Below are 17,027 nucleotides of genomic sequence, written 5' to 3' on the forward strand. Positions count from 1 at the left end.
GGAATCTATAAATAAAAATACATAAAATTGTACACAGGAGTTACAGCAACAAGCGCAGCAGCAAGCGTTAGCCCAAGCCACAGCGAATAAGGGCAGGATGCCGCGCGCACGGCCGTACAACAAACCGCGCGGTCGCATGACGGCGTACGCGTTCTTCGTGCAGACCTGCCGCGAGGAGCACAAGAAGAAACACCCCGACGAGAATGTCATCTTCGCTGCCTTCTCTAAGAAGTGCGCTGAGAGGTGGAATGTAAGTTGTTTGTGGGTATTGTAGACATTAAATAGACAGGTTGTTAATTTATTAACCGACTTCAAAACAAGGAGGAGGTTATTTGTCTGGACATCAATCAAAAGTATTTTAAATAGTGATATATAGGAAATATTATATTTTGTTTGCAAATGGTATTTTAATCTCAAAGAATGTGTTTTCGAGGTGTTAGACAAAGAAAATAATATTTGTGTTACAGTTTACTTAAATGGACTATGGATTGGAAGTTTTTGAGTTTGATTTTCAAATCAACAATTTTGTGTGAAATTTTCTAACATGATTTGTCTGGGATTGGTTTCTCTGCCAGGGTATGGGTTCAGGCAGTCAACCAATCGGAAAAACTAAACCCAATCGTTTCTGAAACATGCATGTAAAAGTGCTTACCTCTTGTGGAGATAGATAATTACAAATAAGAACACCAGCAGATTACTATGTTATTTTTTCTCAGACAATGTCAGAGAAAGAAAAGCAGAGGTTCCACGAGATGGCTGAGCAGGACAAGCAGCGGTTCGACCTGGAAATGCAGAGCTACGTGCCGCCCAAGGACGTGAAGATCAGGGGACGCAAGCGGCAGACGTTGAAGGATCCCAACGCGCCAAAGCGATCGTTGTGAGTGCCGGTCATGACTTCTTCCTCATTCATATATAATTAGTGTAATTCTCATTAGTATATTTTAGTTTGGGGTCATGGTTGCGTCTCGGGTAGTTTTGGCTATGAAAATGTCGTTTATTAATCATGTAGGTACTATCTCGTATGACAAGTCAACTATACTATACTATAAATACAGAATAAAAATATGAATCACCTATTCGATTCTAGTAAATATCTATCATCAGGATAATGTGGTTTCCTATTAGGGAATTTTCAGATTTGGATCAGTACATCGGTTATTAACTCCTATATCTAAACTTAAAATTTGGTGAACTGGACTGTAGAGATATAAAAAATAATACAAAAATATAGTCATTATTCAGCAACATTACTTTAATTTAAATATTAATTTTCGTTCAGAATGTTTGGAAGAATATTCACTTTTTTGTTATTTAATTTTATAATGTATTTTTTCTCTCCCCTTGAATCACATCCGCCCTGTTCCATATTATAACTTTTCTTTATGAATACTACACATTTTTATTAGAATATTATTTATGATCGTAACCATCCTGCTCACATTGTTACCGAATAAAAATATTCGCGATTTCTTGCCGAGTGGTATTATTTTGATTTAAATGAACACAATAAACAATTTTAATAGTTATGGCATCAGTTATTGATGCTAGGTGTTGCCTATTTGGAACGTAGTTGCCTAGTTGGTAGTAAACTCATAAGCTTTAAGAAAGTTTCTATCATGCTATGGTCTCACTATTCTTCCCTATTTTTGCACACAATGAAGAAAGAACAAAAAAGTATATCACAAGAATCTAGAAGTCAATCATCTTACTATTGCAAATATTACTAAACATATCAACATTACAGATCAGCGTTCTTCTTGTTCTGCAACGACGAACGTTCTAAAGTGAAGGCTGGCAACCCTGAGTATACAATGGGCGACATCGCCAAGGAGTTGGGCCGGCGCTGGGCCGCGGCGGATCCGGAAACTAAGGCTAAATACGACGCACTCTCTGAACAGGACAAGGCGCGGTATGACAGGGTAAGTTTTGACAGCTTTTAATTTTTCTTTATTGGCAAGGCCATGTGATTACTGTATGAGATGGTGAGTCTTGATGGTGCAAAAATTGTCGACTGATGAGCAATCATTACCCTTTGTTAGTCGATACAAATATGCTAGCAGGTTTGGAGTAAAATTAATTTTATATTGAGGAATTTTCAGGATGATCTGATTGTTGTGATGACACTACCTTGACGTACGAAATAGCCTATTGGGGACTGGGGTGTGTGTAGGTATTTCTGAGTTTTTGGAGTTTTGTGGTTTCATTGTTAATATAGTTATTTCTAGGTTTAGTGATGAAGACAAATGTATACTGAAAAGTTCTCTATAAGTGTGAGAATTTTTTAGGTACATAGATTTCCTCAAGATGATTTCCTCCTTTAAAGTGAACGATATATTATATACAATACATACGTAGCTTCGAAAGTCAGTCAGTCGCTGCATGGCAGTCCGTTATAGTCCCAAATATGCTATTGCATTACGTTTGATATTTGATTTCGCCACTCGTGCTACATTAGATTTAATATTTGATTGGTTTAGGTTTATTTTCCGTTGTTTGTTGCAGGAGATGACGGCGTACAAGAAAGGTCCGTTAGTAGCAGCGCCGCCCCCCGCCCCCGCGCCGCCGCACCTCGCCGTCCGCGCCGCCGACGACATTGACGACGCGCCCGACTACGAACATGACGATGAATATAACTGAACCATTACTGCGTACTGCACTACCACACAACTATAGGCGTAGCTGGCATCCTCTAAAAGCGAGGGAGGGGGGCCTGCTTCCGACACTACAAACAACTTTTGTGTCCTTTAACTTTTAGACTTCGACACTACACCGTACACTAAATGTATACACTCGCTCAGTGCATACAGTCACTCGGTGAATAGATTCATTCAGTGCGTACAGTCACTCGGTGAATAGATTCACTCAGTGCATACACTTACTCAATGTGTACACTCATTCAGTGTCGTAGTCTAAACTGTATATTATAATTGCTATTGATAATTTGGTGGTTTTAAAAATTAGTAGTATCCTCAACATCCTATAATGGATACCACATAGTGGGTGTGCACAGGACCCCTTGCTACGCCTATGACGCGACAGTTAGTACACTATAGCTACATTAACGAAATATTTGTGAGTGTAATGCTGAGTACCATTTTCGGTTTTGGTTGAGTATGTTATCGAATATGTGAAGGGAGAACATTACTTTTGCACCAATCAACCAATCGGTCAACGAGTTGGCTGAATTGTTAATAACACACACAGAAACTCGTTTTGCTAATATTGCTATAGTATACTAAATTTTATGGTTTTTCAAACCGTTTGACTTGACCCCTGAAACTTGTGTATAATTTTATATACTGAACTATTTTTATTAAAAGACCACAGTGGCATGGCCCACGTGTTTTCAAAAATGAATGTGTTATGTATTTTGATAAATTTGACGTACCGTCGGTCGGTGTTTAGTAGAGACTGAAACAAACCATGTTAGATAGAGTATTCTTTTATAAATATTTTTGATTTAGGTCTGTTCTCGGTCTAAATGCGGTTGTAGTCTACGGAATATACTTGAACGCGACTGTGTCGTACCAAGACAATGTTAATTTACATTATATTGTATGTATTCGGTAATTGTTTAAACTTTATGTTGATTTTTAACCATAAAACAGAGGAAATTATATTTTGTTGTTGTAAATCATTTGATTTGAGTTTAATTCTGTTGTGTATCGCCACAGTGCGCTACGGCGGCAATACATTTTGAAAATGTTTTTAAATATGGCTCTTGATAATGTATGAGTTGGTTAGGTCGAGGTTAAGTGGCCTTATAATTTTTAATTTAAGGTCGTGGTAACATTGAATCGTCAACAATTAGGTGATATTGTTTAGTGATGTAACGCAAAACTGGAGGTGTCAGGAGCGGTTGCAGCCACATCGAGGTATATTTTTATCTCACGCAAATACTCTTAACATAGGCAACTTCGCGATGAACAAAGGATGTATAAAAGTTCAAAATTTTTTAGCGTCGATAAGTTGATAGTATTTGGTAGCTAGATATGTAAGCGCGGTTGAAAAGTGAGCGAGTGAGATTTGTTAATTTGTGACCAGAGTTATAGTTAATTAAATTATGATTCCTTTATTTCGTCCTTATGGGATGCAACGATTTGTTCAAACGTTTTAGGTTATGTTGTTGATTTGAAACTCGAGTCGCTGGCAGTATCGTTTGTAAGATCATTGCCTGTGTGTTTTGTGTTTGCCATAAGAATGTTGCACAGTAGTACGCAATTGCGAATGCGCATCTGCAATTTAATATTAGAAATGACGCTCGAATATTAGAACTAATATCTGTCGTAATCGTAGCTTGATGCCTGTGTGGGTCTGGTTGTTTCCAATTTGTTCGGTTTATTCAAGCCAGTGGTCTTGGCATATCAACTGGAGCTGATATGTAAATTTATTACTCAATCTTTCGTCTATTTTATTATGTTAGGCATTTAGATAGGAAAATTTGAGGACAAACTATTAAGATTAAAAATAATTTACAAGTTACTTTTAATTTGATGATCGGTTAAAGAAATTTAAAATTTCAATGTTACGGTGCAGACAAACTACGCGTGATAGCCCGATCCGGACCGACTACGGCATTGTCATGTCATTTTTGGTACTATCTACTAGCAGATTGGATTCGGATGTATACTATAGGTACATCATTTTTAGGCGAAAAACGCGCCCCACTACTTTCCCTAATCGCTTACAGTGTGCGTGAGTCGCAAGAGTACACGCCTGTACAATGGATAGTCGGGAAAAGTGGTTGGATCAGTCTCCTTACAACACCCTTGTTCAAAAGATAGTGAGGTGTGTTATGTGAGTGCTATATTTTAATTTTGAACGGATTTTGGTAAGTTTAAACTCGCGATGCTCGTTCTGGATTGCGTACTACTGTATCGTGTAAATAAAGGACTGCAAAACGTGATAGTACTTAAATAGTAGCTGTACTAGGTACTTCTACCGACTAGAATTATGCTAGAATGTACTTTGCTTTCATATTGTTGACTTGTTTTCCAGTGACATGGAATTTGTCTCACGGTGAAGCAATTGTATAAACAATTCAGCAATTCCAAGGAATCACTTGTGTATTAAAGTTATAGTGGAAACATTGAACGAGAACATATTTTAAGCTGTGTGTAACAGGGGCGATATTGTTTTGAATTTGTAAATTACTCTGTACAAAACAATATAGTGAATCTTTTACACAAACATTGTTCTTTTATTTTATTTCGCATTTTTTACTATATTAAACGAGATTTAGTAGATAATTTTAAATGGCGTTAAATTATTTTATATTTGTGTAACCTTATTATAATGGGTCTAGTGCTTAAAATAAAAAGAAAACCAATTTTACAGAGCCGCAACATAAGTAATTAGAATTATTAATATAAATAATTAATAGCAGTATTGGGACGTGTTTTTGTCAATAGATTAGTTAAATTAGGCATCACTCCAAGGTTCATGGGTATTATCCCTATAAGCTATTATCAGCTTCATGAAGTCCACTGTTGAAGACAGATCTAAAGGTTTGCAGGTGGACCTGTCAAAAACGAAACATCTAACATCCAACCTGTTCCTGCGATCCTCATCAGTATTGTCTAATGATTCGACGATAGAAATAATATTGAAAGGGCTTTGTATGGCTATTTGTAGTATTTCATAGTAATGGAGGTGTCACGCCCTATTTCGTCTCGAGGGATTCATATATTTCTAAAGGTTTGACTGAAATTTAGTAGATGGTCAGAAGGATTCTCGCGTGGCCTGTTGGTTGGGTGCGTCAAGAATGGATCAACTCTATTTGCTACGCCCATGTTTCTGCAATAAACCATCAGGTGTATGGATGTATGTTTATAGATTAACTAGCTTTTGCTCGCGGCTCGTGAAAGTTGTTCCGGGATAAAAGTCCCGCTTTAAATTCTACCTGGATAAATAGTAGTCTATGTCCTACCCAGGGTCTTAAAATATCTCCATACCAAATTTCATAAAAATTCGTTCAGTAGATTTTGAGAAAATCGATAACATACAGACAGAGAAAAGTGGACTTTATAATATATAGATTATCTAAGGATAAGGAGAAATAATGGTAAAATAACAACGCAATTCCTTTGAAACATGTTTTATTTTATAAAAATAAACGTTTTGACGACAAATAGTTTATAATATTCGGGGTCCTTACGCATTTATCAACTCACGCCGGAGTTCCCACCAGAAATGTTTCAAGACATTGTAAAAAAATTCAGTTTTTACAAAAGTTACTTTTTATCTTAAAACATTAACAACGTTACATTTTTCACATCTAATTCTAATAACGGTAGATCACGTTCATTTATTTTTTCACTTAATTATATTAGCGTTTACGAAAATAATGTATTTCCAGATTTGAAGTTTACATATTGCGATTCTTTGTGACTGAACAATGAAATAACATATACAAAATACTATAAAAACAGTAGCTTCTTTGCTAAGTTATACCGCGCTGTGTATATATGTATACCTCCACATTGTACATTGGTATTATGAAAGTCATCCAAATGGAAACAAACAAATGAACGCCATATTAAGTTGGTCTTTAATTAACGTTCCACTGACGCAACAATGACGTCAATTCCTTAAAAGGTTCTTAGTAACCAATCGTTATATAAACAGCGGTGTATAACCAATTTTAAACTAAAACCGTGGTCAAGAGGCTATGTTTTATGTATTATTAATCGGGAAGGCAATTTGCGGGGTCTAATGCTATTCCCTCCGCCTATACAAAGCATGGGGTTCTTATATTTGTTATACCGATTCTACGTCCACGTGGTCAACCTTGCCAATCGAATATGGATAATAAGACTAGATTAGTTCTCGAATGAGATTGGGACTATGTCAAGAATATTATAATTCTTATTCAGGTACTTGATGCGCGGTAGTTGAGGCATCAAAATTCAAATAAGGTCAAGCCTTATTCCGTCTAGAGGCATTTCCGTCTTTGCAATTACGGGTGTTCTATTCGAAGGAGAGCTTTGATATTCGTATAAGTAAAAGAATTAAAAAATCCCTTATTTGCCTATACGGCTATCAAAGTTTTCCTTCGATTAGAACGCCCGCAATTGCAAAATGGCGGATTTACCCTCGTAGACGGAATAGAGCCTGCTGACCTCACGCCTTCATTCCTTGGGACATTATATAAGTGGAATCCAGTTGTATTCATTAATTTTAATGTTAATTGTCGCTCGACGACCGGTTAAGTAACTCATTCGAAGAATTGCATTGCGGTTACATTTAAATAAATTACGGACTCTATGCTATTTCTTTTTACATACAAGTACATAATTGTCAATATTTTCCGTATACCAGGCTAATGACAAAAGCTCGTTCGAACATATTCTACATAACTATAATATTATGGCATACACAATTATAATATAAAAATCGACCAGGAAAATATAAAACTAACTTCCGGTAGCGGGTAATTATAGGTTATGAAATCTAAGATGGCGGCCCTATTGCGTTTTCTATTTTTCTGGTCAAGCTATAATTAACTAATATCACGAAATACGGTACGCAAATTACATATTTAAATACGAGATCAATCCATTATAGGTTGTCTTAATTAGTTTTTCGCACAATTTCGTAAATTATACCAGTCATCAACATTCACTACGACCTTGTGTTGATTCGTAACTAATTTCTTATTGCAAAATCTATTAATTTCTCGGTTATCTTAAAAAATAATGCCCATGATTACATTGGTCGTAGATCAGTTAAATAATTGCAATCAAATAGAAATTTCTAAAACATCAAAATACTTATAAATTTTAAGAAGAACTTTTTTTTTAACATAATTGTATAAGAGACTCTCAATACCCTGATTGTCATAAATTACAAAGACAAAAGTAATACAAATAAGCAGGGCATAAACAGAATGTACGGCCTATCTTGGTGTTTAAAAGATATCCTAACGCAGCGATTTGGAGCCAACGTTGGCCAACAGCATAGTCTACCGAGATACAAAGTTCCAGATTTAATAAAGTAAGAAAATATTTCGAATATGGAAGCGACAAGAACGTAACCAACATTGGCTCCAATCGCAAATATGTACATGCATTTTACATAGTGTCGTCCGTGTATCGCTATGAGGCGTCAGTCTCGTGAGGGTCGGGCGGCTGCTGCGGGATGTAGTTCCATCTCGCTCGCACCTCGGCGGGTTTGTTGGCGGTGTTGGCCTGCCGTCTCGCTCGGACGACGGCGAGGTGGCGCTGTATGTAGTGCTCGTGCGGCGCCAGCGCGTGCGCACGCGCGAGGCACTCCTCGGCCACGGCGAGGCGGCCGCGCTCCACCGCCACCACGCACAGGTTGTGCAGCGCCTGCACGTTGTCCGCCTCCAGCTCCAGGATGCGCCGGTAACACTGCAGCAATGTATCATCAATCACATTATTCCAAATAATAAGCACCACTTAAATACCTATTAACTAGTATTTACAAACAGTGTATAAGGGCAGCTGGGTCGCTTATAATAAAGCGGACAGTTTCTGTTGAATAAAAAAAGATGAGATTATTAGATTTTCCAGTATATAAAAACTTCTTGAACATATTGCTCTTTGTACATAAAAAGCCATACCGTTATGTAATCTTCAATTATTTATTTCATTTATTTTTACGCTAATTCCGTATCACTTACGCTCTCAGCCGCATCCAAATCCTTGACAGAGTTGATGTAAATATCCCCCAGCAGCACCAGTGCCTTGACGTGATCTGGGTGGTGCCTCACTAGCTGCTTGAGGAAGGGTGCTGCCTCTAGTGGGCGGCGGCGGTCGGCCAGGAGCAGCGCCAGGTTGAACAGCGCCGACCTGAAGTCCGGCTTGAGATGCACGGCGGCGCGGAACCAACGCTCGGCGCATTCTGCATCGCCCTCGTCCATACATACCATGCCGAGGTTGAAGTGGACCCGCTCGTTAGTTGCTGCAATTTATAATGGTGGGAATTATTGACTATATAGTGTGAAAAGAAATGAAAGTTGAGTGAAGAGGATACAAATGTTAAAACTGATCCGGCCATTTCCAGCGGAGACATGTCATAGCCATACAGATGATTTTAAAATTTTTGTGTAATGCTGCTGATTGAAAACAGTCGTTGTGTGCTTATCATCAGGTAGGCCGCTTGCTAATCACGACAATCAATTATACAATAAGTCACAGATGAAAAATATATTAGTAAAAGATATCACATAATAATTTAATCCATAGCAACTTACCATCTTTATCAAGTAGTTTTAGAAGTCGCTGCCTTGCCAAATGTCGCAGATCCGCCGCGCCCAGCTCTTGCAGCAGTATGGCAGAGTTTAGCAAGGCTTGTTCGTGTTCTGGCTCCAGTTCTAAAGCCTTGTCTAAATACGCAAGTGCTTGAGATGCCTTACCCTGTTCCAGTAGCACCACACCCAGCTGGAAATGTCATTAATAGTATAAGCATGTTATAGCGAATAATATTTTAAACAGATAACTTTACTTAAAAATATTTTATGAGCAGAATTCTTGCCACTGTTGAGCCAGGAACTCTTATTGCAACAATTAAACTAGAGTATCTCTTAATAAGTATATTGAAACAGTTTCTCAGAATAATGATAAACTTCTTTGATGTGATATCAAAATAGCAATTGTTAATTTCTTCAACATTTCACTTCTTATATTACTTACATTGTAGTAAATATCTGGATTTCCACTATCATACAGTAATGCCCTTTCGTACACCTCCTGAGCTTCCTTCGTCCTGTTCAGTTTAATCAGAATATCGCCTCTGTTAATATAAGCTTGAGTGTAATCAGCTCTCATGCTAATTGCTTGACGGTACAACATGTCAGCCTCTTCCAATCGTGTCGCGTTTTTGGATATCAGATTAGCGAGGTTCAGGAAGACGTTCAAATGGTTGGGTGCGATCCTAGCTTGGTAAGACTCGCCAGGTTTGGCTTTTGGTAGCAAAGACTTTGCTTTGACGTAAGCGTCCTCGGCTTCTTGGTAGCGACCTAGATGGTTGTAAGTTCGGCCGACATTGATGTGGGCGCCGACGTCATCTGGTTGCACGCCTACTGCTGTGTTGAAGAATTCTAAGGCTTCTGAATACCTGCCTTCAGCTTCTAAGGCGTGGCCGACGTTGTTATATAATTTCGCGTTGTTGCGATTTACCTGATGGAAAGATTTATTTGTGATATGTTTATCAAACAATTTATAGTTACCTTCTATGTGTTATATAATATGGTGAATCAATAAATTCATACACAAATTACACTTCCTAATTTGATTCTGTTTTATTAAAACTACATTTTTCAAATGTGTCATTTACAATTAAAAAATAATCTTCAAATCCAATATTGACCGAAAATATAATTAAATACAAACTCACTTTAAGTCCAGAAGCAAAAATAGAATATTCAGTCTTCCAGTCCCAGTTCCTGACATATGTCTTAGCACTGAATGCCAGTAGGAGGAATATTAAGGCAGCTGCAGCGAGCTTGGCGCGTTTCTTGGCAAGGAGTCTCCAGCCGTGTGCCACTAGCAGACACCAACCCATTGAGGGCATGTAAAGCACTCGCTCGGCAACCACGAAACCCACAGGAAAGAATAAGTTTGAAGCTGGTAGGAAAGGCAGCACTAATAATGCTAGACCCTGTAAAAAAAAATATTTTGAAAATTCACGAGTAATTTATTCTTTAATAAAGCAAACATATTCTGCTTCGATGGCGTAGTTGAATTGCGTGCGCGGTACAGCACTGAGGTCCTGGGATCAAATCCAGAGTCGGGCCAAGTGATATTGGGTTTTTCTGATCTATCAGCCCTGGTTGCACCTCTGCCTACTCCTTCGGGGATACAGGCGTGAATCGTTTTTTTTATAACAAAAATACATTAATCGATATAAAACACAGTCACCTTAAAGTCCGGTTATTTAAGAATATTGGTCTTCAGAGATTCATGCCTTTAGTAGGGATATAAATAAGTTATTACTCTTTTTATAAATTTACAACAAATATATACACAAAGAACCACAAATATTTTCTAAAGAATGTCTTAAAACCACTTAGTTGTGACCTCATAAAGAGCAAACTGATAGCCAAACAAAAATATCAAATAATTCACTTACCATAGACAAGGCAGAACATCGCGTCCTTAACGCGTGTATAGCAGCTGCCATTAGAGCAGTGGCGAGGGCTATAGTAGCCAGGTTCCGAGGGTCGCGCCAGGACCTGATGAGGGCCACGGTACCCATGGTCCAATCGCAGCACAACGCCTCAGGCAGTGTCAGTAACCAGGCGTTTAGTGCAGGCAAGTAGGCGAATGTTAGGTGCCTGAAATAACAGATTAGACTATACCAGAACAAGATTATTATTAGCTGAAAGCAGGAGCGGTGGATGAAAAATGGCACCCAATTTCTGGTGACGTTTTGTTTTTTTTAGATACTGGTTAAAGGAACATGCCGTTGGTGACGCTCTAGCTGATTCTAACGAAAATCTGTTACGATTGTTTGTTCCCTATACTAAGACCTGGGGCCGCGGAGAGAGGCCGAGACACCCCCGGCCCTCTAAAGCCGGTACTGGTTGAAACGTAGGAAAGTAAGGATCAGAGCATGTTTCTGTTTATATTTGAAGCGCAATTTAAGTTCATAAATAATGTTAAGAAGTTCCGTTTACATTTTTAGTAGAAACAAGTGGACTTAGAAAATTACGTTCACTTTTTTATTCAAGAATATATAATGTAGGTAGTATTCCTCGATGTAAAGTTTTGAAATAATACGTCTAGTTATTTACAAAATTGGAGTCTAGACTTCGAAGGTTATACGTATATATAACTTAGAAATTACTAGAAAATTTCATAATACAGACAGAGATCAAATAATATCTGAAGATAAACATATATCTTGATAATTCGTTTCCAAGTATTCTTGCTCTCGTGTTGCCTACTTTAATCGTATCGATCGTCGAATTTGAATACAATTACCTCCAGGCATATTAAAATATCCTATCTAATCCAATTCATTCAGATTTGATTCCATCCCAAATCAACATCTCGAATTTCCAATGTAAATAAAAACCAGACGAAAACAATGAGCGGGCGATGACAACGCTCGTAAAATTAATGTGGCTTAACATAGGTAACGCGTCGTTCACTACACTAAACCGGTTGTCAAAGCCAACCATTACCCTTCGACCCTCATTACTCAGGGTAATAAAGAAAAAGATGCTCTCATCTTGGCTAAAGCGGTTACTGAACGGGGCAAATCTGTTATGATGTTATTGCCGTAATTAGGACATGTAGCAGCCTCTTTCGTTGGAGTATTCGGTACTCGGTAAGTTTCGAACCTTTTTTATTGGTTGATGATTTTATTATTTTACAAGCTTTACTCTATTCCACGTTATACTTTTATAGATTTCGATGAAAATAATTTAGATACAATTTTTTTATTATATAATTCCAATAAGGTAGGAGGTAGCTTGTTCTTTGCGTTAAATCTTGTTCTTTCGTGTCGAGTAAAGGGTCAACAACCACTTGCGATGTTAGGGCGCCTTTGAATTTACCGCTAAGTGCCGCGTTGCCTCCGCAGTGTCAGCTTCCCAACACCGCACTACTTGGTGTAAGCATTTTTAAAGCTATATGTGCAACGTACGGTCCTCTTTAATACTCACAATATCTATGGTAAATTTATATAAGATTGAACCAATAAATATAATTTAATAAAGTAAATTTTACAAATTAATTACATAACAACATATTACATACATATTATTACTCTTAAACCTAGCATACATATTACGCTTAAACCTAATCGAAGAGGCCGCCACGGACCATACCTGCATGCACTAAGTATCATTAATGGAAATTGAAATCATATCCACATTACCTGGTAGGCGCAGGAGCAGCTCCAGCTGGGTTATCGAACCTCGTGAACACGGGCAGCTGCGCACCCATGACATGGAGCCTAGCAGCCAGGAGTGCCAGGGTGGCGCAGCAGACGGTGGCCACCCGCCTAGCAGCTTCACCACAGGCGCACCCCCACCCGGATCCCTTGCCCCACGCGTCCATCCACGACCACCGGCTACCGCCTCCTGAACTTCGGCGCTAGAGAATAAAATTGGTAATGAATATTCGGTTTATTATTTAAGATGTTATGGTGCCAGTAGAGCGATTGGATGGATCGCAAGACAAACCGTAATTCATGACATCAGAAAATGTTGCTGGCGCCGGTTTAATTTCAAACGGTTACCTATTTAAAGGCTTTAGAGAGCTTCGAGGAGTAAAAAAAATATCTATTCACCAAATTTTGATAAAATAAGTACTTCGGTTTTATTTTCTTCGGTTTAATGACCACGTTAAGCGTAAATATAAAAATAATCTCAAGAATGCATGTAAGAAAAGTCCCCATCTTCATAAACTTTATCTGTAGCAAGATAGTGGATACTAAGTAATTCAGTACACGCCCGGCTGTGAATTCTGCACCAAGTTGGCGACAGTTGAGATGAATTATTCGCACCTTCTGAGCGACGAAGAGCTCGTACACAACGCACACTCCGGTGACGGTGATGCCTTGTTCCTTGCACAGCATAGCGATACCCACGCATGCGGTACACGCCGCTACGTACCGCCAATCTAAAAAACACACGTTTTTAGCCTCCTTAACTTTCAGAAGTTTTTTGAGAATTTATTGTTGTTTTTGCGTAGGCGTTCTCAGACATCAGTCAACTAAAAATACTGAATTAATATCAAATTGCCTTTTGTAGAGAATATTTTATATGAAATACATTACTAAAAATAAGTTCAAGCTAATTTCGACATACCGCTATGTTTTCATCCACTTAATATAGTAACTAACCAAAAACAAAACTAATCAACATTCTACATCTTTCACTTAACAAAACACTAACAACGCGAGAATTTCATATAAATATACCTGTATATCGTCTCCTGTTGGCCGCTCTGGCGTAACACAATAATGCGCCGAGGAAAACAGAGAAGACAGCATCTCCGCTCTACCAACCACACCCGTTACCTGTGAGACATATTATTTTTATTTTTACAATGTACCGCTAGATAAAAGGGTTAGCGAGGTTTATATTTCGGGACGCCGCGTTTGCACTTCACGCGAATTATGTATAGAAAGGCTGGATGTTTCGTAGAAGGAAGGTTGGTATAATTGCAATTAAACTTTGCATATTTTCATATAAGTTTTATAAATCTGAAGATTAGAGCATTCAAAAATAGGATCAGTAATAAAGTAACGAAATTTCATTGTTCTTTAATAACCAATTCCTATAAATTATCCTAACTGCGAACTACGTGTTACTTAATGGTAGGAATTAAGCAATTAAATTACTCATTTGTTAAAAAAAATATATTCTTATTGGTCAATTTTTACTATGGAACCGTAGCGGTAAAAGTAGATTTTTTTATTATTTGATGATGACACGGGCTAGACTATCTCCTGATGGTAAGTGATACGACCGCCCATAAACAGTGAAGACACCATGCAACATTTTGAATGATAAAGAATTGTTTCATAATATTCCACTGCGCTCGCCATCTTAAGACGTAAGACGTAAGATGACCATGTAGATTATGGGAATCGCCCTTAAAGATTTGATATCTACTGTTTTTAAAAATCAATGTCGAAAGAATAGGACGGAAAATTAAAATATAAAAATCGCCAAAAAATCCGCAATGTTTAACATTCGCGTAAACATAAGAAACCATTATGAAAGAATAGATTTCAAATTTAAATTAAATGTAAGATATCCTGATACCTTCATTTATAATAAAGTTGCAAACATCAGAATTACACCGATGCATCTGGAGTTATAAATGAGACTCAGGGAAATAACAACCCCGATGTATCGCGAAAGTTAGCTCGCGAACAACGTTCACAGATAAATTGCAAACAGATTGGAACAAGAAAAAAATGAGTTGCCAACATTTGTAGCATACGCTGGCAATTAATTACTGGAGAGCTTGTTCTATTTGATTCAATATGTCAAACATATTGGAAATAGGAATGAGCAAGTAAGAATAATGCTAGCTTTGTGACTATTTATGTTATTTTTTTTGTATTCTTGTTGACATTTGCTTCATGAATGTTCGTTTAGTTGGAGTTTACAATATATTATGCATATTAATTATTAATTGTGTAATATTTTTCATGTATATTAATTTAGTAAATCATAGAAAAGAGTAGCGGACATAATTCTAGACTCTCAAAGAAATCATAACAATATCTTGATACGGGTATACATACAAATAAGATCAATCTTGATATGAGATATCTTGTTATTATCAATTTTCTCATTATATACGGAATAAAATTAATTATCATAGGAAACATAATACTTATTTCACAAATCAACAAAATTTACTCAAGAGAATTATCAAGGCCGTGTTCGACAGAAGATATTTACAAGACTGCCAGCAATGAAAGGTTTCCCTAAAATAAATATGAAAATTCAATTGTTATTCGAAATTCTTATTTCTTGGAGCTTGTGTAATCGATTTGACGGTACGACCGTGAGATCTCCAATTTGGAAATAATTTAAGTACGCATTTCTCATTATTCGAAAACAGCCGTTTTGTTTATGCTATTCATGAAATATTTATGTTTAATTTGCGTATGTAACTTTGTCCTCAGTGCTCAGGTATGAATTTTATTGAAAGTCGGTTTATCGGCATCGCCGTGAGAAAAAAGACTGACGGACTTTGGAATAAAAAAAATATAGGTTAATATAAAATATATTTATTATCAACAAAATTTGATTTTGTAAACGAATAATTAAACGTTTGACGAATTAGAGTTATTTAACTAAAACCAAATAATTACTATAAACTAAATAGATCTTAAGAAGTCCCATTAACACTCAACTTACTCCAACAATTATATTCGGGTGTACCAGACACGTTAAGTCTTGAAGCAAGAATATAAAACGCGTTCTCCCGCCCTAACCTACATAAGAATAATAAGGAAGACTTTAGAGAGCCTGTTAATTTCCAAGTGTGGAATTTTAAAATGTCGTACAGTTAATTAGACTGTAATAAGATTTTATGTTTGCTCTTAAATGTCTATGCGAAGTCATTTCAACGTTCTAGGTGTAGTTACAAGATTATATATAATGAACATTTTAAGGTTGTTGTCTTTCTTATGTGGTCTATTGAACATTAGTGGTAGCAGATTTGGGCTGTAAACTGTTACGTTTCAGACTAGACATAATCTGTGTGAGCCTTTCGACTCGGAAAAACATGAGTCACGAGGATTGGAATTTTCGCCTTATATGGCGATAGATCCGTCACCTATCACATCATAGATGCCAGATAAACTCGAAGAATCTATTAATGTTAAAAAATCTATAATCAAATAGTCTTTCAAAAGCTGAATGAATTCAATCTACCACCACTTCGGAATGTCTTATCGCTGTGAAGAAGTGGCTCTTTCCAACAATACGATCTATCAAAATGGTATATATTTTTCCAATATCTCAAAACAATACAGCATAATATTTTATTACCATATTTTAAAATACACAATATTAAAAAGGACACACGCAAAGAAAAAACTACCGTTCTGAAATCGAATATACTTAGAAAACATCAACAAAAGCAAGAGCAAGCATGGTCTGTGAAAACACTGGTGTATTTTGTAGTGGAGCTATAAAACAGTGATCATTGCAGCACAGTGTAGAGACACAGGCGGGCAACTCTACGACTTCATTACACAGAATACGTACCGACTACTTGAGAGGGTTATTGTAAATGTGGTGCTCTCTTGTGGAGTCCACTTTATACTTGAAATGTTGTTTCTAAACGTAAGTATACTAGATTTGTATTGCATGTTGTTGAAAGTTGGTTTACGTGTAGGGAAATATTGCGGAAATATATAAGGCACGAGTTCTTCATAACTGTTATAAGTAACTGAAATACATTTGGAGATAGTTTTAGTGTACAAAGTAAAATGAATCGAAATATAACCATTGTAAAATGGAAAAATCTCTTCATAGTATTTAATTCTGATAACTCTGGTTCCGGCGTTTAAGCTGGTGTATA

The 17,027-nt window shown here is 37.1% G+C and overlaps 2 protein-coding genes across 3 annotated transcripts in view; one reads left to right on the forward strand and one right to left on the reverse strand.

Annotated features, from left to right (window-relative positions):
- Nucleotides 1–37: 37 nt before the first annotated feature.
- LOC115446652 (high mobility group-T protein) lies at nt 38–5,190 on the forward strand (the record flags this gene model as incomplete). Of its 2 annotated transcripts, XR_005112790.1 has the most annotated exon segments (5): nt 38–250; nt 717–877; nt 1,745–1,919; nt 2,503–3,875; nt 4,999–5,190. XR_005112790.1 is itself a non-coding variant. In XM_037441402.1 (4 exon segments), coding segments are annotated over 4 exon segments (684 nt in total), but the record flags the coding sequence as incomplete, so codon positions are not given.
- Nucleotides 5,191–6,081: 891 nt separating this feature from the next.
- Nucleotides 6,082–17,027, reverse strand: part of LOC119190188 (protein O-mannosyl-transferase Tmtc3-like) — a 14,773-nt gene continuing 3,827 nt past the window's right edge. Inside the window, 10 exon segments of the mRNA XM_037441490.1 lie at nt 6,082–8,372; nt 8,645–8,925; nt 9,218–9,404; nt 9,657–10,142; nt 10,360–10,623; nt 11,095–11,299; nt 12,850–13,067; nt 13,480–13,595; nt 13,897–13,950; nt 13,953–13,995. Of these exon segments, the coding sequence (XP_037297387.1) occupies nt 8,097–8,372; nt 8,645–8,925; nt 9,218–9,404; nt 9,657–10,142; nt 10,360–10,623; nt 11,095–11,299; nt 12,850–13,067; nt 13,480–13,595; nt 13,897–13,950; nt 13,953–13,995 (2,130 nt within the window). The 3' untranslated portion in view covers nt 6,082–8,096.

This window comes from Manduca sexta, chromosome 22 (genome assembly GCF_014839805.1).
Source record: "Manduca sexta isolate Smith_Timp_Sample1 chromosome 22, JHU_Msex_v1.0, whole genome shotgun sequence".
NCBI classification, from domain to species: domain Eukaryota; kingdom Metazoa; phylum Arthropoda; class Insecta; order Lepidoptera; family Sphingidae; genus Manduca; species Manduca sexta.